We start from the raw sequence: 21,323 nt of genomic DNA on the forward strand, positions 1-21,323 counted from the left end.
TTTCCTTAACGTGTTTGAGCCAATCATTTGTGTTGTGACAAGGTAGGGGTGATATACAGAATATAGCCCTATTTGGTATAAGACCAAGTCCATATTATGGCAAGAACAGCTGAAATAAGCGAAGAGAAATGACAGTACATTACTGTAAGACTGGTGGGGAACCTTTTTGCCATCAAGGGGCATTTGGATATTTCTAAATTAATTTGGGTTCATATTAAAAGTTGCTATTTTCTGCTTTCATGTTTTAATGTGACTTTAATCACTGACATTGGTTTTATAGGGTAAGACTTATGTTTCTTGCTAGTCCTATTTAAATAAATATCAGTATTGTAAATAATATTATGATTACTTGTTCAAACTCACCTCTAATGCGATGGCTTAAAGTTCATATTTGACGAGGCTTTTCATGTCAGCTGGCAGTGAAGATGACGCTACTCGCAGCTGGTTTTCCAGGTTTGTGTCAGTCAAACTGGCTTTGAGCTCGTCATTGCTTTGCAGCTCAATGACTTCGTGTTGAAGGTCGTCTGGCACATCCGCTAGTTCGACGTTAAACGGGGTTGCAAATATGTTCAACTCCAGTTGTATACTTTTCACATTCTTAAACCGCTCACAGAATGTCTTCGCGAGATTTCCACTCTCACCGGCATATTCCCACGTAATCTCAGGCTCTTGTCCTTGCAGAGTAGGAAAATAATCATTTTAGTGATGCTTGATGTCCAAATGATTATATAATGCTGGGTTTAAAAACGATTTGGGCGGATGAGGTGTGAAAGTGCATATGACTTTTAAAATAATTGTATTGTTACTCCTTTCTAGTTGGACTTGTCACCGCTTTAATTTCGTTGCGAACGATTTCACGTTTGACAGCAGATCGCTGAGAAGCTGGTTTGGCCCTTGGAGCTTGACGTTCAAGTCAGACAGATACTTGGTTATGTCCACCAAGAAGGCCAAATCACACATCCACTTGTCATCACTCAGTTCCGCGACAGGTTTCCCCTTCATGAGTTGTTTACGTCATCTTTCAGTCCGTAAAACCGCGCGAGCATGTTTCAACGGCTCAACCATCGTACCTCACAATGGTAAACCAGATCACCATACTCCGATTCAATATCACTCAACAGCTCTTTAAATTGGCGGTTGTTCAGCCCTTTGCTTTTGATACAATTGCAGGTCGACACTACAGTTGCCATTACGTTGTTCGCCTTCATCAGACTTTCTTGATGTATGATGCAGTTGCCTCCAATTAAATCACTTGGATCAAGATCAAGACAATTCATGTTATCACCAATGCAGTTAACCCTTTTTTAGAGCCAACCATGGCTGGCGCTCCATCTGTAGTAAGGTCACTTAATTTTTCAACCGTAGCTCAAATTTGTTCATAGCCGAGAAAAGTCCTCACCTGTCTGGTGCTAGCAACTATTTTACAAATTCTCATTTCAAATTAGGCTTCAGTTTCTTTGCGATAAAATCGATCACCACAAAACTTACTTGCATAACATTTTCTCCATCCAAACAAGGTTTCGTAAAGGCGACTTGTTGGGCACACGAAATTGGCCTTTTTCATTACTGCAAGTGCATCCTCACAAACTAGGCATACAGGTTTGCCTTTCACTTCGACCCAGAAAATATGAATTTGTCTTGGAGAACGCGACACTCCGCATCTACTTTAATTGTATTTACTGTAGCCATTTTCCCAATGACGATGTGTGGTAGCGCCAAGGCTTTGGGTGGGTGGATGGATTTTTAAAAATGTTATAATTATGGGAAAACGACGTCTAGAGCTTTTTAAAATTCAAATAAATGTATTTATGAATTGTCTCGGGGCCTAACCAAACAGCCTCGTAGGCCGTATACGGCCCGGAGACCGGATGTCCCCCACCCCTGCTTTAAGACATGAAGGTCAGTCAATATGAAACATATTTCAAAAACTTTGAAAGTTTCTTCAAGTGCTGTCGTAAAAACCATCAAGTGTTATGATGAAACTGGCTCTCACGAGGAACGCCACAGAAAAGGAAGACCCAGAGTTACTTCTGCTGTTACCAGCCTCAGAAATTGCAGCCCAAATAAATGCTTCGGAGAGTTCAAGTAACAGACACATCTCAACATCAACTGTTCAGAGGAAACTGCGTGGATCAGGCCTTCGTGATTGAATTTCTGCAAAGAAACCACTACTAAAGGACACCAATAATAAGAGACTTGCTTGGGTCAAGAAACAACAGCAATGGACATTAGACCAGTGGAAATCTGTCCTTTGGTCCAGTGGCGGTTCTAGGCCATTTGTGTTATTTCATAGTTTTGATGTCTTCAAAATTATTATACAATGTAGAAAATAGTACAAATAAAGAAAAACCCTGGAATGAGTAGGTGTGTCAACTTTTGACTGGTACTGTATGCCGACTGTTAAACAACAGTACACAGCATCCTCGATCGCTTCCCATGCCTTCAGATGAAACCCAATTGGTATGCTTGGACTGTTTTACTGTACGTTCGACCTAGCATACCAGTTCAACAGTACGCTATGCTATGTGGGTCTAAGAGAATGGTAAACAAGCCGGGCAAATAGAGGGGTCTGAAATGTGGGCGTCCAGTTGACAGTACACTGCTCTGTCTTTTCAAGACTACTCGATGAGGAACTCTGTTCTTTCATTTGAATCGGGCCTCAAGTTAATGTTCTCGACTAGGGTCAAGCACAATGTGTGACGTATGCTCGAATGATGTTCAAATTAGAACGGGTTTATTACTGTCTGGATGACCAAGCATGCAACTAAAGAAAGAGTCAACTTCGAGCATAGGGTGACGAATAATGCATATATTTTAGATGCAGCAGCATTTCGCGATATAGACAAGACACCTGTTTATTGTGAGAACACTCGCTTTAGTTGTGTTTCGACTCTATCGCTGGGGAACTGTCTTGTCACGCTGAGAACGACATTTTATTTTATTTCTGGGTTTCGATATTAACGTGCATGCACACTGGTGCAAACATGGAGAATGATTGCGATATTAACGATCAAAAGCAAGACGTCAAGAAGACCGGGTTTTGTTTTGAAAGGACATGTTCGGCATTAACTGTGGATGATGTATACGAAATGGCTAAATTGATTGGCTCAGAAGTGGAAAAACTTATTGACAGCTACGGTAAAGAGAGCGCCACAGTACTGCTGCCTAAAATAGTCAAAGTTCTAGAGCTTTTGGAGAGCTTCGCCTCGCGGAACAATGCACACAAGTCAAAAGAAGAAGAATTACTCAAAGCATTTGAAACGCTACATGTACAGAAACAGAAGAAGACGAGATCTGTGAAAGAATACGACGAAAGCAGAAAGATTGAAATACAGCGGGTGAGTCGATGGTAATAACAACATGGTACCGTTAGTAACATGGGTAGGCTATATCGCATTAGAATTTGGGAAATCACTTATCTTGTCTGTGATCTCAACGATTATAGATTTGATTTAGGAAGAAACAGTATGTTTGTACTTGCTCTTGGCCCATTTATCTCCTACAGCTTTCCCTACACCGCGTCTCTATGCACCACACACATTCTTTCACACACCACACCATGAGCCCTGCTCATCCCAACATTGCTTCTGTCTCACACCTGACTACACTGTGTATTTTTGGTCTTGTTGGTATCTTGTTGTTATATTGGTAGTCACCATAACACTAAAATTTAAGTTATAAACACAGGCGTCATAGGCACGCTTGTTTTTCTCTTTCACTTGGAACATTCTTCAGCTAGCACTCAGTAGTTATCTATATCTTTGATTTAATTAGGAGGCTATTCTTCCCCACCACCAAGTACCACCAAGTACCTGTAGACTCCACTGGGGGCATAGAATGTCATTCTATTTCTATGGTGGGTATGCTGGGTGTCTCCTCCTAACCCAGAGTCAGTGACAGCTTCTCCTCATCCCCCAACAGGAGGTGCAGCAGCAGGAGGAGGCAGAGAAGCAGAGGAGCAGGTGCGAGGAGCTGCAGGCCCAGGTGTTACATCTACAGACTGAGATTCAGGAGTTACAGAGCTGCCTGAGGGGCAACCATGCCCAGGAAGGTTGGTTTAAACATCTGCTTTAGGGGCAACCATGCCCAGGAAGGTTGGTTTAAACATCTGCTTTAGGGGCAAGCATGACCAGGAAGGTTGGTTTAAACATCTGCTTTAGGGTCAACCATGCCCAGGAAGGTTGGTTTAAACATCTGCTTTAGGGGCAACCATGCCCAGGAAGGTTGGTTTAAACATCTGCTTTAGGGTCAACCATGCCCAGGAAGGTTGGTTTAAACATCTGCTTTAGGGGCAACCATGCCCAGGAAGATTGGTTTAAACATCTGCTTTAGGGGCAACCATGACCAGGAAGGTTGGTTTAAACATCTGCTTTAGGGGCAACCATGCCCAGGAAGGTTGGTTTAAACATCTGCTTTAGGGCAACCATGCCCAGGAAGGTTGGTTTAAACATCTGCTTTAGGGGCAACCATGCCCAGGAAGGTTGGTTTAAACATCTGCTTTAGGGCAACCATGCCCAGGAAGGTTGGTTTAAACATCTGCTTTAGGGGCAACCATGCCCAGGAAGGTTGGTTTAAACATCTGCTTTAGGGTCAACCATGCCCAGGAAGGTTGGTTTAAACATCTGCTTTAGGGGCAACCATGCCCAGGAAGGTTGGTTTAAACATCTGCTTTAGGGGCAACCATGACCAGGAAGGTTGGTTTAAACATCTGGTTTAGGGGCAACCATGCCCAGGAAGGTTGGTTTAAACATCTACTTTAGGGCAACCATGCCCAGGAAGGTTGGTTTAAACATCTGCTTTAGGGGCAACCATGCCCAGGAAGGTTGGTTTAAACATCTGCTTTAGGGCAACCATGCCCAGGAAGGTTGGTTTAAACATCTGCTTTAGGGGCAACCATGCCCAGGAAGGTTGGTTTAAACATCTGCTTTAGGGGCAACCATGCCCAGGAAGGTTGGTTTAAACATCTGCTTTAGGGGCAACCATGCCCAGGAAGGTTGGTTTAAACATCTGCTTTAGGGTCAACCATGCCCAGGAAGGTTGGTTTAAACATCTGCTTTAGGGTCAACCATGCCCAGGAAGGTTGGTTTAAACATCTGCTTTAGGGGCAACCATGCCCAGGAAGGTTGGTTTAAACATCTGCTTTAGGGTCAACCATGCCCAGGAAGGTTGGTTTAAACATCTGCTTTAGGGTCAACCATGCCCAGGAAGGTTGGTTTAAAACACATGAACACACGTGTACACATGATTGGTTTAAACAGCTGCCTTAAGGGCAACGATACCTATAGAGGTTCGTTGTTATAGAACAGCCATAGGGACACAGCTGGCTAAGGGTCAACCATGCTCAGGAAGGTTAGATTAAACATCTGCTTTCGGGTCAACCATGCTCAGGAAGGTTAGTTTAAACATCTGCTTTAGGGTCAACCATGCTCATGAAGGTTAGTTTAAACATCTGCTTTAGGGTCAACCATGCTCAGGAAGGTTAGTTTAAACATCTGCTTTAGGGTCAACCATGCTCAGGAAGGTTAGTTTAAACATCTGCTTTAGGGTCAACCATGCTCAGGATGGTCTGTTGCACCAAATATTTAGCACAATATAACAACAAGATACCAACGAGACCACATGATATATCACACGCCTCTTGGAAACAATCCCCTTCTCACACGCGTTTATGCAAACATACTATACACCACAACAGGTAAAGTACCCCAAAGTAATCTTGCTACGAGAATGGAGTTACTGTGTTGCTCATGCAGAGTATTTACTTCTGGTGGTAGTCACAGGGGCAAACATTGCTGACTGAGGAATTCCAGTGTTTGTTTATTTGGGAAGTGAATGTGGGACTGTAAATGTGACATTTGTTATGTAAAGGCTGAAAGAAGAACAAAGCAGAATAGATACATATAAACTAATATTATACGATAGATGCATATAATTTGTACTATTACACTAACTTATTAAGCATTCTGAAGTATTTGTAAGATATTCATTATTCATCTCGTCTCTGCCTAGTACTCTATACTCACACTGCTATAGAAGCTTCGAAGAGCACCAACCCTAATATCATTCAACATATTAGATGCTCTTATCCTTGATTTACTCATTGCATATGAGCAATTTTCAAGGGCAGTTGAAAGTTTAGTTAAGTCTGTCTACTGATAATGTCCGCTATGGCTTGTATACTGTACCACTTTACTTCAACCTAATGTAAACTGTTAATGCAATGTATGCAAGTCTTGTGGTATTTTTTCACTAGTTTTCAAGGAAGTGTCTGTTCAGCCGCGGGGGGCCTAAATCAGATAAATTTTTTCCCTGGAGGAGAAGGCCATATTTGTGTCAAGAAACATCACAATAATTGGATCTACTCCAGCCACTAAAATGTACATTTAACTTTCTTCATTTTCTCAGGACTAGAATAATAATCTAATTGTGTTCATAATTACATTTAACTCAATTAGATTATATGATACCATACTACAGGGGTTTCAAACTTTTTTTGCCCAGGGACCCCCGCCCAGGCAAACTGGCGACCCAGGGACCCCCATCATATATTAGCATATGTTATTTTTACAAATAATTATACTTCCATATATTTTCTGCATGCTATTTGGTTTTGGTCGTTTTTTTTTTAAGTTGACACTTCTCCACCAAAAAAATGAACACTTAGATGGCCCACTTAAGACTTTTCTATACAGAAAAACCCTTTAATTAGCTCCAATGACTGTAATTTCCACCATATTAAATGGATAGTTCGAGATTTTGGCAAGCCATTTATCTACTTCCCCAGAGTTGAATGAACAGGAACAGCTAGCATGCTAACCGTTGCTGTAGACTTTCAGTCATTGCGCTAATGCTAGTTAGCATCTTTAAATTCCTTCATACTGGATGCTGAGACATAGAAATGGTATCCACAATGATATTCTGTTGTAGTGATATTCATAAAATAAGAATGTATCACATAAAACAATTCCCCAAAAATATTTTTCTATTTTTCTTAAATAAAAAATTACATCGTGGACCCCCTGCAGTACCTCCACGGACCCCAGTTTGAAAACCCCGGTCATACTACACACTGAAAGCAGTTTTCCAGCAAGGAGGTCCATGTTAGCTGCTTGCTGTTAAGTTTTTATTGCAACAGTTTAGCCTAGGAACGTTAGTGTCTCCAATAACCATGCCATAGCTCCACCATAACTTATGTATCAGTTATTATACGTCCAGAGTAGTCTGTCTGAATCAACAGGTATAAACCAGAATGCTTAAAGATGACCGTGTGCTGAAGGATAATCCTTAAGTGTCTTTACTGTTTAACGTCAGACCTTAAGATACACTCCACTGAGCAGATTTGGCTGGGGACGTAGTGTCATGTTTTGTCTTAGATTGTCTTGTCATTATGCTTTCCCTTCTGTTCGTTTCCCCCTGCTGGTCTTATTAGGTTAGTTCCCTTTTTCTATCCCTCTCTCTCCCCCTCCCTCTCTCTCCTCTCTCTATCGTTCCGTTCCTGCTCCCAGCTGTTCCTATTCCCCTAATCATCATTTAGTCTTCCCACACCTGTTCCTTATCTTTTCCCCTGATTAGAGTCCCTATTTCTTCCCTTGTTTTCCGTTCCTGTCCTGTCGGATCCTTGTCTATTGTTCACCGTGCTGTGTCTATGTATTGCCCTGTCGTGTCGTGTTTCCCTCAGATGCTGCGTGGTGAGCAGGTGTTTGAGTCTGCTACGTTCAAGTGCCTTCCCGAGGCAACCTGCAGTTCTTGATCAAGTCTCCAGTCTGTTCTCGTCATTACGAGTAGTATTATGCCTTTTGTTTGTAAAGTAACTTTACTGGATTAAAAACTCTGTTTTCGCCAAGTCGCTTTTGGGTCCTCATTCACCTGCATAACAGAAGGATCCGACCAAGGAATGGACCCAGCGACTACAGATGCTCGTAACACTGCCGTCGAGATCCAAGGAGCCATGCTCGGCAGACACGAGCAGGAATTGTCTGCTGCTCGCCATGCCGTGGAGAACCTGGCCGCTCAGGTTTCCGACCTCTCTGGACAGTTCCAGAGTCTTCGTCTCGTGCCACCTGTTACTTCCTGGCCTGCCGAGCCTCCGGAACCTAGGGTTAATAACCCACCTTGCTACTCCGGGCAGCCCACGGAGTGCCGCTCCTTTCTCACCCAGTGTGATATTGTGTTCTCTCTCCAACCCAACACATACTCTAGCGAGAGAGCTCGGGTTGCTTACGTCATTTCACTCCTTACTGGCCGGGCCCGAGAGTGGGGCACAGCTATCTGGGAGGCAAGGGCTGATTGTTCAAACAATTACCAGAACTTTAAAGAGGAGATGATTCGGGTTTTTGACCGTTCAGTTTTTGGTAGGGAGGCTTCTAGGGCCCTGGCTTCCCTATGCCAAGGTGATCGATCCATAACGGATTACTCTATAGAGTTTCGCACTCTTGCTGCCTCTAGTGACTGGAACGAGCCGGCGCTGCTCGCTCGTTTTCTGGAGGGACTCCACGCAGTGGTCAAAGATGAGATTCTCTCTCGGGAGGTTCCTTCCAGTGTGGACTCTTTGATTGCTCTCGCCATCCGCATAGAACGACGGGTAGATCTTCGTCACCAAGCTCGTGGAAGAGAGCTCGCGTCAACGGTGTTTCCCTGCTCCGCATCGCAACCATCTCCCTCCTCTGGCTCAGAGACTGAGCCCATGCAGCTGGGAGGTATTCGCATCTCGACCAAGGAGAGGGAACGGAGGATCACCAACCGCCTGTGCCTCTATTGCGGATTTGATGGACATTTTGTCAATTCATGTCCAGTAAAGGCCAGAGCTCATCAGTAAGCGGAGGGCTACTGGTGAGCGCTACTACTCAGGTCTCTTCATCTAGATCCTGTACTACTATGTCGGTCCATCTACGCTGGACCGGTTCGGGTGCTACATGCAGTGCCTTGATTGACTCTGGGGCTGAGGGTTGTTTCATGGACGAAGCATGGGCTCGGAAACATGACATTCCTTTCAGACAGTTAGACAAGCCTACGCCCATGTTTGCCTTAGATGGTAGTCATCTTCCCAGTATCAGATTTGAGACACTACCTTTAACTCTCACAGTATCTGGTAACCACAGTGAGACTATTTCTTTTTTGATTTTTCGTTCACCTTTTACACCTGTTGTTTTGGGTCATCCCTGGCTAGTATGTCATAATCCTTCTATTAATTGGTCTAGTAATTCTATCCTATCCTGGAACGTTTCTTGTCATGTGAAGTGTTTAATGTCTGCCATTCCTCCCATTTCTTCTGTCCCCACTTCTCAGGAGGAACCTGGCGATTTGACAGGAGTGCCGGAGGAATATCATGATCTGCGCACGGTCTTCAGTCGGTCCCGAGCCAACTCCCTTCCTCCTCACCGGTCGTATGATTGTAGTATTGATCTCCTTCCGGGGACCACTCCTCCTCGGGGTAGACTATACTCTCTGTCGGCTCCCGAACGTAAGGCTCTCGAGGATTATTTATCTGTGTCTCTTGACGCCGGTACCATAGTGCCTTCTTCCTCTCCGGCCGGGGCGGGGTTCTTTTTTGTTAAGAAGAAGGACGGTACTCTGCGCCCCTGCGTGGATTATCGAGGGCTGAATGACATAACGGTTAAGAATCGTTATCCGCTTCCCCTTATGTCATCAGCCTTCGAGATTCTGCAGGGAGCCAGGTGCTTTACTAAGTTGGACCTTCGTAACGCTTACCATCTCGTGCGCATCAGAGAGGGGGACGAGTGGAAAACGGCGTTTAACACTCCGTTAGGGCATTTTGAGTACCGGGTTCTGCCGTTTGGTCTCGCCAATGCGCCAGCTGTTTTTCAGGCATTAGTTAATGATGTTCTGAGAGACATGCTGAACATCTTTGTTTTTGTCTATCTTGACGATATCCTGATTTTTTCACCGTCACTCGAGATTCATGTTCAGCACGTTCGACGTGTCCTACAGCGCCTTTAGAATTGTCTCTACGTAAAGGCTGAGAAGTGCTCTTTTCATGTCTCCTCCGTTACTTTTCTCGGTTCCGTTATTTCCGCTGAAGGCATTCAGATGGATTCCGCTAAGCTCCAAGCTGTCAGTGATTGGCCCGTTCCAAGGTCACGTGTCGAGTTGCAGCGCTTTTTAGGTTTCGCTAATTTCTATCGGCGTTTCATTCGTAATTTCGGTCAAGTTGCTGCCCCTCTCACAGCTCTTACTTCTGTCAAGACGTGTTTTAAGTGGTCCGGTTCCGCCCAGGGAGCTTTTGATCTTCTAAAAGAACGTTTTACGTCCGCTCCTATCCTCGTTACTCCTGACGTCACTAGACAATTCATTGTCGAGGTTGACGCTTCAGAGGTAGGCGTGGGAGCCATTCTATCCCAGCGCTTCCAGTCTGACGATAAGGTTCATCCTTGCGCTTATTTTTCTCATCGCCTGTCGCCATCTGAGCGCAACTATGATGTGGGTAACCGTGAACTGCTCGCCATCCGCTTAGCCCTAGGCGAATGGCGACAGTGGTTGGAGGGGGCGACCGTTCCTTTTGTCGTTTGGACAGACCATAAGAACCTTGAGTACATCCGTTCTGCCAAACGACTTAATGCCCGTCAAGCTCGTTGGGCGTTGTTTTTCGCTCGTTTCGAGTTTGTGATTTCTTACCGTCCGGGTAGCAAAAACACCAAGCCTGATGCCTTATCCCGTCTGTTTAGTTCTTCTGGGGCTTCTACTGATCCCGAGGGGATTCTTCCTTATGGGCGTGTTGTCGGGTTGACAGTCTGGGGAATTGAAAGACAGGTTAAGCAAGCACTCACGCACACTGCGTCGCCGCGCGCTTGTCCTAGTAACCTCCTTTTCGTTCCTGTTTCCACTCGTCTGGCTGTTCTTCAGTGGGCTCACTCTGCCAAGTTAGCTGGTCATCCCGGTGTTCGAGGCACTCTTGCGTCTATTCGCCAGCGCTTTTGGTGGCCGACTCAGGAGCGTGACACGCGCCGTTTCGTGGCTGCTTGTTCGGACTGCGCGCAGACTAAGTCGGGTAACTCTCCTCCTGCCGGTCGTCTCAGACCGCTCCCCATTCCTTCTCGACCATGGTCTCACATCGCCCTAGACTTCATTACCGGTCTGCCTTTGTCTGCGGGGAAGACTGTGATTCTTACGGTTGTCGATAGGTTCTCTAAGGCGGCACATTTCATTCCCCTCGCTAAACTTCCTTCCGCTAAGGAGACGGCACAAATCATTATCGAGAATGTGTTCAGAATTCATGGCCTCCCGTTAGACGCCGTTTCAGACAGAGGCCCGCAATTCACGTCACAGTTTTGGAGGGAGTTCTGTCGTTTGATTGGTGCGTCCGTCAGTCTCTCTTCCGGGTTTCATCCCCAGTCTAACGGTCAAGCAGAGAGGGCCAATCAGACGATTGGTCGCATACTACGCAGCCTTTCTTTCAGAAACCCTGCGTCTTGGGCAGAACAGCTCCCCTGGGCAGAATACGCTCACAACTCGCTTCCTTCGTCTGCTACCGGGTTATCTCCGTTTCAGAGTAGTCTGGGTTACCAGCCTCCTCTGTTCTCATCCCAGCTTGCCGAGTCCAGCGTTCCCTCCGCTCAAGCGTTTGTCCAACGTTGTGAGCGCACCTGGAGGAGGGTGAGGTCTGCACTTTGCCGTTACAGGGCACAGACTGTGAGAGCCGCCAATAAACGCAGGATTAAGAGTCCAAGGTATTGTTGCGGCCAGAGAGTGTGGCTTTCCACTCGCAACCTTCCTCTTACGACAGCTTCTCGTAAGTTGACTCCGCGGTTCATTGGTCCGTTCCGTGTCTCCCAGGTCGTCAATCCTGTCGCTGTGCGACTGCTTCTTCCGCGACATCTTCGTCGCGTCCATCCTGTCTTCCATGTCTCCTGTGTCAAGCCCTTTCTTCGCACCCCGTTCGTCTTCCCTCCCCCCTCCCGTCCTTGTCGAGAGCGCACCTATTTACAAGGTACGTAAGATCATGGACATGCGTTCTCGGGGACGGGGTCACCAATACTTAGTGGATTGGGAGGGTTACGGTCCTGAGGAGAGGAGTTGGGTTCCGTCTCGGGACGTGCTGGACCGTTCACTTATTGATGATTTCCTCCGTTGCCGCCAGGATTCCTCCTCGAGTGCGCCAGGAGGCGCTCGGTGAGTGGGGGTACTGTCATGTTTTGTCTTAGATTGTCTTGTCATTATGCTTTCCCTTCTGTTCGTTTCCCCCTGCTGGTCTTATTAGGTTCGTTCCCTTTTTCTATCCCTCTCTCTCCCCCTCCCTCTCTCTCCTCTCTCTATCGTTCCGTTCCTGCTCCCAGCTGTTCCTATTCCCCTAATCATCATTTAGTCTTCCCACACCTGTTCCTTATCTTTTCCCCTGATTAGAGTCCCTATTTCTTCCCTTGTTTTCCGTTCCTGTCCTGTCGGATCCTTGTCTATTGTTCACCGTGCTGTGTCTATGTATTGCCCTGTCGTGTCGTGTTTCCCTCAGATGCTGCGTGGTGAGCAGGTGTTTGAGTCTGCTACGTTCAAGTGCCTTCCCGAGGCAACCTGCAGTTCTTGATCAAGTCTCCAGTCTGTTCTCGTCATTACGAGTAGTATTATGCCTTTTGTTTGTAAAGTAACTTTACTGGATTAAAAACTCTGTTTTCGCCAAGTCGCTTTTGGGTCCTCATTCACCTGCATAACACGTAGTCTCGGCCGACTGTTGGTGGTTGATGAGCTACTGGGTCATATTCGTTAGGCACCAAACGGAAGAAAACAGACTGAAACAAGGAGGGACTTCCCAGACTCCATTGACATTATTTATATTTTTAAAAATGTGTGCCCTAATGATGTTCTCTCTGATTTGTCTGTTGACCATTGAATACCCACAGTGATGATATTGCATTGTTGTGGTCCTGTGTTCCAGACCGTGAACAACGGCAGGAGCGGGAGGTGATGCTTAAACTGAAGGAAGTGGTTGACAAGCAGAGAGATGAGCTGAGGGCCAAAGTACAGCAGATAGCCAGCATGTCTAAAGAGGTGGAGGCGGTAAGGACAAAAAGACTACATGTACAGTCCATCTGAATGCAAGTGTAGCCATACACGCCTCAGTTTACACACGCACACACACACGCCTGGGCACAATGATTGTATCAAGACTCTGAAGGTCAGCCAATAGCCAGTCATGAGTGGGGAGGTGTCATAAACAGCCGATAGGAAGTCTGTCTCTCAGCAGTGACCCAGACACTTTTCAGCTTACACACACACACACACACACACACACACACACACACACACACACACACACACACACACACACACACACACACACACACACACACACACACACACACACACACACACACACACACACACACACACACACATATATATACACTGAGTGTACAAAACATTAGGAACACCTTCCTGATATTGAGTTGCACCCCCTTTTGCACCCTCAGAATAGCCTCAATTTGTCAAGCATGGACTCTACAAGGTCAAAACCGCTCCACAGGATGCTGGCCCATGTTGATTCCAATGCTTCCCACTGTTGTGTCAAGTTGGCTGGATGTCCTTTGGGTGGTGGACCATTCTTGATACACACGGGAAACTGTTCTGCATGAATAACCCAGCAGCGTTGCAGTTCTTGACACACTCAAACTGGTGCGCCTGGCACCTACTACTATACCCTGTTCAAAGACACTTCAATCTTTTGTCTTGCCCATTCATCCTCTGAATGGCACACATACACAATCCATGTCTCAATTGTCTAAAGGCTTAAAAGTATTTTGATAACCTGTCTCCTCCCCTTCATCTACACTGATTGAACTGGATTTAAGTGACATCAATAAGGGATCATAGCTTTCACCTGGATTCACCTGGTTAGTCTATGTCATGGAAAGAGCAGGTGTTATTCATGTTTTGTACACTCAGTGTACATTCTTGTTACACACATCACAACTGCTACTACCAGGCTCCTATTATGATTGCTAAATACTGCACAATTTAAACGCTTTCCCCCCAATACCCCTTCCCCAAAACACGTGCAAATATTGGACTATAAATTGTTTCTAAATTATTGGAGTATAAATTATTATACTTAAGCTAAAAATGTTTATTCTATTCTACTGAGCCATTAACTTTATGTTCAGAGTCTTATCTTGTGTTATTTCTTATTGTTGAGAATGAATCGGCAAGTAAGCATTTCACGTGGCGGGGTACACCATGTGACGGGGTATACCATGTGACGGGGTATACCATGTGACGGGGTATACCATGTGACGGGGTATACCATGTGACGGGGTATACCATGTGGCGGGGTATACCATGTGACGGGGTATACCATGTGACGGGGTATACCATGTGACGGGGTATACCATGTGGCGGGGTATACCATGTGACGGGGTATACTATGTGGCGGGGTATACCATGTGACGGGGTATACCATGTGACGGGGTATACCATGTGGCGGGGTATACCATGTGGCGGGGTATACCATGTGACGGGGTATACCATGTGGCGGGTATACCATGTGGCGGGGTATACCATGTGACGGGTATACCATGTGGCGGGTATACCATGTGGCGGGGTATACCATGTGTCGGGGTATACCATGTGGCGGGGTATACCATGTGACGGGGTATACCATGTGGCGGGTATACCATGTGGCGGGGTATACCATGTGACGGGTATACCATGTGGCGGGGTATACCATGTGGCGGGGTATACCATGTGGCGGGGTATACCATGTGGCGGGGTATACCATGCGGCGGGGTATACCATGCGACGGGGTATACCATGTGGCGGGGTATACCATGCGACGGGGTATACCATGTGATGGGGTATACCATGTGACGGGGTATACCATGTGACGGGGTATACCATGTGGCGGGGTACACCACGTGGCGGGGTATACCAGGTGACGGGGTATACCATGTGACGGGGTATACAATGTGGCGGGGTATACCATGTGACGGGGTATACCATGTGACGGGGTATACCATGTGATGGGTATACCATGTGGCGGGGTACACCACGTGGCGGGGTATACCACGTGACGGGGTATACCATGTGACGGGGTATACCATGTGATGGGTATACCATGTGACGGGGTATACCATGTGACGGGGTATACCATGTGGCGGGGTACACCACGTGGCGGGGTATACCACGCGACGGGGTATACCATGTGACGGGGTATACCATGTGACGGGGTATACCATGTGATGGGTATACCATGTGACGGGGTATACCATGTGACGGGGTATACCATGTGATGGGTATACCATGTGACGGGGTATACCATGTGACGGGTATACCATGTGACGGGTATACCATGCGACGGGGTATACCATGTGACGGGGTATACCATGTGACGGGGTATACCATGTGACGGGTATACCATGTGACGGGGTATACCATGTGACGGGTATACCATGTGACGGGGTATACCATGTGACGGGGTATACCATGTGACGGGGTATACCATGCGGCGGGGTATACCATGTGACGGGGTATACCATGCGACGGGGTATACCATGTGACGGGTATACCATGTGACGGGGTATACCATGTGACGGGTATACCATGTGACGGGGTATACCATGCGGCGGGGTATACCATGCGACGGGGTATACCATGTGACGGTACTGACGTAATAGTCATGGTTATTGTTTTGTGCTGAGCATCACCTACACCTTGGAGACAAGTCTGGGCAATAACTCCACCTCCCTATTCACAGCAGCTCCCTCTGTCACACAGTAATGGTTTTAAACTCCAGCTCGAGTTTGTTGATGTTTCTAGGCCTTTCATCTGACCTAAAGCTGTGGGGCCTCCTAAATTAAGTTTGCTCAAAATTATGCTTGAACATGTTTTTGTGTTCATGGGAGTAACTAGTATTGTCACCCTGTGTTTGTGTAATATGGTCACCCTTAATCCCAATGAGTCCCTGCACCCCTACCAAGGCCCACTATGATATCTAGCATATCATCGTCCTGAGTGTGTATGTAAGTAATGTTAATGTTGTTTCATGTGTGTGTGTGTGTGTGTACAGCTGCAGGAGCAGTTGGAGCGCTTCATGAAGATGAATGGGGAGCTGAGACACAAGCAGAGCATCGTCACGGCCCAGGTGAAGAATGCTGTGGAGAGGAAGGCTGACATGGAGGCAGACCTCAGAGAGAAACAGAAAGAGATAGAATGCCTCACCACCCAGCTGGAAAAGGCCAACGCTGCTGTGGGCACGGTAAGAAGTGTGTATTTTTCTCCCTTATTAAAAAGGTAAGCATTCATTTCCATTTTTGAATTGGCCTTGGACATTCATATTATATTTAAGCAAAAAGAGCCGAGGGGGTATGGTATGTTGGCCATATACAGTGGGGAATTCTTATTGGTTGGTAGGTGATCAAATACTTATGTCATGCAATAAAATGCAAATTAATTACTTTAAAAAATCATACAATGTGATTTTCTGGATTTTTGTTTTAGATTCTGTCTCTCACAGTTGAAGTGTACCTATGATACAAATTACAGACCTCTACATGCTTTGTAAGTAGGAAAACCTGCCAAATCGGCAGTGTATCAAATACTTGTTCTCCCCACTGTACCTCAAACCCCTAAGGTGCCTTATTGCTATTATAAAGTGGTTACCAACATAAATAGAACAGTAAACATGTATTTTTGAGTCATACCCATGGTCTGATATACTGTACACACAGCTGAAATGCTGTTTCTGTCAAATCGTATCCAGGACCCAAAGTACCCAGTAATACTACATAAACGTTAGTCATCCAGAGTGGTGTATTCTGACTCTCTTTACTGACTTGTTTGTTACACCTTGCTTGTCATTTCTCTAGAGAACTTTTAGTGTCCTGCCCTCTTCCTCAGTTTATTTTGGAGCTGAACTGTAATCTTTAAACATTTGTCACTGTCCTCTCTCTGCCAAGTCTTACACTTGGCCTTTTGTTTCTTTAAACTCTTCTCCCTGTAAAAGAAACTGTAGCCATTTTGAAATATTTGTTATGACTAAGATAAGAGAAACTAAGGTCATATCTGTGACTTCTTTCTCTGACAAAGGAGTTAACTCATTGTTGTGAGAGAAACAGATACACCTGAGGCACAAGATGTACATGTATGTATTGTCCACCTGCAGTGTAATGTGACTAAGAAATCTCACTACAATAAATCTGTGTCTTTTTACTTTGTAATAGTCACACATAGCCAAATCGTGTCATTTTGATGGGTATTTAGCTTTTGCTATTGCTTTTAGACAATTTCATAGACTGAAGTTAATCATTTCTTATAGCAGGTGAACAACATTTTGTTTCCCTTTAAACACAGCTGTCATTACATTAACACAATTGTGATAGTCCAGCTGTGTTTTCTCCACCCCAACAGGCCAGTCCATGTAGGACAGAGTGGGACCTGACAGGCAAGCTGGTGATAGACCTTAAGGACCCCAACAGACCCTGTTTCACCAAGCAGGAGGTCAGAGAGATGCTGACAGAGAGGAACGAGCTCAAAGCCAACCTGTTCCTGGTGCAGGAGGAACTCTCCTACTACCAGAGGTAGGTACTATAGGGGGTGTGTTTGTTTGTGTGTGTGTCGGGGGGGTGTTATGAGTGTGCATGTGTTTACATGTTTGTTTGTGTTTGTTTAGTTTTATACCTGTGTGTGTATTAGAGGTCGACCGATTATGATTTTTTTCAACGCCGATACCGATTATTGGAGGACCAAAAAAGCCGATACCGATTAACCGGTCAATAAAAAATAAAAAAATGTATTTGTAATAATGACAATTCCAACAATACTGAATGAACACTTATTTTAACTTAATATAATACATCAATAAAATCAATTTAGCCTCAAGTAAATAATGAAACTTGTTCAATTTGGTTTAAATAATGCAAAAACAAAGTGTTGGAGAGGAAAGTAAAAGTGCAATATGTGTAATGTAAGAAAGCTAACGTTTCAGTTCCTTGCTCAGAACATGAGAACATATGAAAGCTGGTGGTTCCTTTTAACATGAGTCTACAATATTCCCAGGTAAGAAGTTTTAGGTTGTAGTTATTATAGGAATTATAGGACTATTTCCCTCTATACCATTTGTATTTCATTAACCTTTGACTATTGGATGTTCTTATAGGCACACGCCTCATCTCGGGAGTTGATAAGCTTGAAGTCATAAACAGCGCAATGCTTGACGCACAACGAAGAGCTGCTGGCAAAATGCACGAAAGTGCTGTTTGAATGAATGTTTATGCACCTGCTACTGCTTACCACCGCTCAGTCAGATACTTAGATACTTGTATGCGCAGTCAGATTATATGCAACGCAGGACACACTAGATAATATCTAGTAATATCATCAACCATGTGTAGTTAACTCGTGATTATGATTGATTGTTTTTTATAAGATAAGTTTAATGCTAGCTAGCAACTTACCTTGGCTTACTGCATTAGCGTAACAGACAGTCTCCTTGTGGAGTGCAACGAGAGAGAGGCACGTCGTTATTGCGTTGGACTCGTTAACTGTAAGGTTGCAAGATTGGATCCCCCGAGCTGACAAGGTGAAAATCTGTCGTTCTGCCCCTGAACAAGGCAGTTAACCCACTGTTCCTAGGCCGTCATTGAAAATAAGAATGTGTTCTTAATTGACTTGCCTAGTTAAATAAAGATTAAATAAAGGTTTTTTTTTTTTTTAACTGCAATTCGGCGCCCAAAAATACAGATTCCGATTGTTATGAAAACTTGAAATTGGCCCTAATTAATCGGCCATTCCAATTAATCGGTCGACCTCTAGTGTGTATGTACTGACGTGTGTGTCATTCATACAGGGAGATCCTGAATGATGAGCGGTGTCCAGGATTCTTGCTGGAGGCAGTACGTTCTGCCATAAAGAAACAGAAAACTGTCATCAAGGCCAAGATGCTGGGCATGCCAGAAGACGAATGCAGCAGGTGACACTGACTCACACACACGGGTACACACACACACACACACACACACACACACACACACACACACACACACACACACACACACACACACACACACACACACACACACACACACACACACACACACACACACACACACACACACACACACACACAGTGCTAACTTTGTGGATGTGATTTCCTTGAACAGTGATGAGGAGAAAGGCCCCCTGTTTAAGAGGAGAGCAGAGACAGAAACCGAGACAGACAGCACACACAGCAAACCACATGAGTCTCGCATCAGGAACCTGTAAGTACTACTGACCTGTTTTTACTCATTTAAACAACACATCTATTAACAGTGGCAAAAAAAAGTACATGAACCTTTTGGAATTACCTGGATTTCTGCATAAATTTGACATAGATGAAGATCAGTATTCTTAAACTAAACTAACACAAATTATTGTATTTTTCTTATCTATATTGAATGCATCATTTAAACATTCACAGTGTAGGTTGGATAAAGTATGTGAACCCCTAGGCTATTGACTTCTCCAAAAGCTAATTGGAGTCCAATCAATGAGATGAGATTGGAAATGTTGGTTAGAGCTGCCTTGCCCTATGAAAAGCACTCACAAGAAGCATTGCCTGAGAAGAACTATGCCTCGGAACAAAATAGATCTCATAAGACCTTAGATTAAGAATTGTTGCCTTGCATAAAGATGGAAAGGGTTACAAAAGTATCTATAAGTCATTCCACGGTAAGACAAATTGTCTATAAATGGAGAAATGTCAGCACTGTTGCTACTCTCCATAGGAGTGGCCATCCTGCAAAGATGATTGCAAGAGCACAGAGCAGAATGCAGAATGAGGTTAAGAAGAATCCTAGAGTGTCAGCTAAAGACTTGAAATCTCTGGAAGATGCTAACATCTCTGTTGACGAGACTACAATACGTAAAACACTAAACAAGATTGGTGTTCAAGGGCGGACACCATGGAAGAAGCCACTGCTGTCCAAAAAAAAACATTGCTGCACATCTGAAGTTAACAGAAGAGCAGCTGACAAAATATTCTGTGGACAGATGAAACTAAAGTTGTGTTTGGAAGGAACACTATGTGTGGAGAAACAAAGGCACAGCACACCAACATCAAAACCTCATCCCAACTGTAAAGTATGGTGGAGGGAGCATCATGGTTTGGGCTGCTTTGCTGCATCATGCCCTGGACAGCTTACTATCAGACGGAAAACTTGGGAATTCATTTTATCAAGACATTTTGCAGGAGAATGTAACGCCATCTGTCCGCCAATTGAAGCTCAACAGAAGTTAAGTGATGCAACAGGACAACAACCAAAAACACAGAAGTAAATCAACAACAGAATGGCTTGAACAGAAGAAAATACGCCATCTGGAGTGGGATGCTGTGGCATGACCACAAGAGAGCGGTTCACACCAGACATCCCTGTCAAGTTCGTCGTAACGATGAGGAGCGTGAGCGTGATATGAATACATTCCTCTTTTAATTAAGAAATAACACAGAACAAACTAACAAAACGACCACGGAGCTATCTAACACAAGTGCTGACAGGCAACTACACATAGACAATAACCCACAAAACCAAAATGGCAACCTAAATAGGATCCTCAATCAGAGACAACGATAAACAGCTGTCTCTGATTGGGAACCAATTCAGGCCACCATAGACCTACATATACCTAGACATACCAAAACCCCATAGAATTACGAAAAATCCTAGACAAGATAAAACACAAATACCACCCTCATCACACCCTGACCTAACCAAAATAATAAAGAAAACAAAGATAACTAAGGTTAGGGCGTGACAATCCCAAGAATATTGTGGAACTGAAACTGTTTTATAAAGAGGAATGGTCCAAATTTCCTCCTGACCGTTGTACAGGTCTGATCCGCAACTACAGAAAATGTTTGGTTGAGGGTGTTGCTGCCAAAGGAGGGTGAACCTGTTATTAAATCCAAGGGTTCACATACTTTTCCCAACCTACACTGTGAATGTTTACACGGTGTGTTCAATAAACACATGAAAAATTCTAAATGTTTGTGTGTAATTAGTTTAAGCAGACAGTGTTTGTCTATTGTTGTGACTTAGATGAAGATCATAACATTTTATGACAAATTTATGCAGAAATCCAGGTAATTCTAAAGGGTTCACATACTTTTTCTTCCACTGTAGCTATTTACATACATAAATGTAAACATGTTTAAAGCATATTTACAACATTCATAGAACCCAATCAGAAGGTAGTTTGAGAAATGAATAGTATGGTATGAATAGTTGCTTGTTACAATGTTATTACTTTGGTAAACTGACACAGGACCGTTATGTTGGAGAATTCCTGCAATAGCCTAATTTGCAATGACAATGAGCCTCAGTTAAATATGCAGTGCCCTACCA

The 21,323-nt window shown here is 44.6% G+C and overlaps 1 protein-coding gene across 2 annotated transcripts in view; it reads left to right on the top strand.

Annotated features, from left to right (window-relative positions):
* Positions 1 to 2,358: 2,358 nt before the first annotated feature.
* The window catches only part of LOC124006534 (RILP-like protein 1), a 28,667-nt gene continuing 9,702 nt past the window's right edge, over positions 2,359 to 21,323 (top strand). The window contains exons 1-7 of one of the 2 annotated variants that reach the window (XM_046316607.1): positions 2,359 to 3,338; positions 3,922 to 4,051; positions 12,884 to 13,005; positions 16,010 to 16,198; positions 17,350 to 17,519; positions 18,788 to 18,910; positions 19,101 to 19,199. In XM_046316607.1, the coding sequence (XP_046172563.1) occupies positions 2,967 to 3,338; positions 3,922 to 4,051; positions 12,884 to 13,005; positions 16,010 to 16,198; positions 17,350 to 17,519; positions 18,788 to 18,910; positions 19,101 to 19,199 (1,205 nt within the window). In that variant the 5' untranslated portion in view covers positions 2,359 to 2,966. The remainder of the gene's footprint in view (positions 3,339 to 3,921; positions 4,052 to 12,883; positions 13,006 to 16,009; positions 16,199 to 17,349; positions 17,520 to 18,787; positions 18,911 to 19,100; positions 19,200 to 21,323) is intronic. The other variant, XM_046316608.1, reaches the window with a different exon arrangement.

The sequence above is a fragment of the Oncorhynchus gorbuscha genome, linkage group LG19 (genome assembly GCF_021184085.1).
Source record: "Oncorhynchus gorbuscha isolate QuinsamMale2020 ecotype Even-year linkage group LG19, OgorEven_v1.0, whole genome shotgun sequence".
NCBI classification, from domain to species: domain Eukaryota; kingdom Metazoa; phylum Chordata; class Actinopteri; order Salmoniformes; family Salmonidae; genus Oncorhynchus; species Oncorhynchus gorbuscha.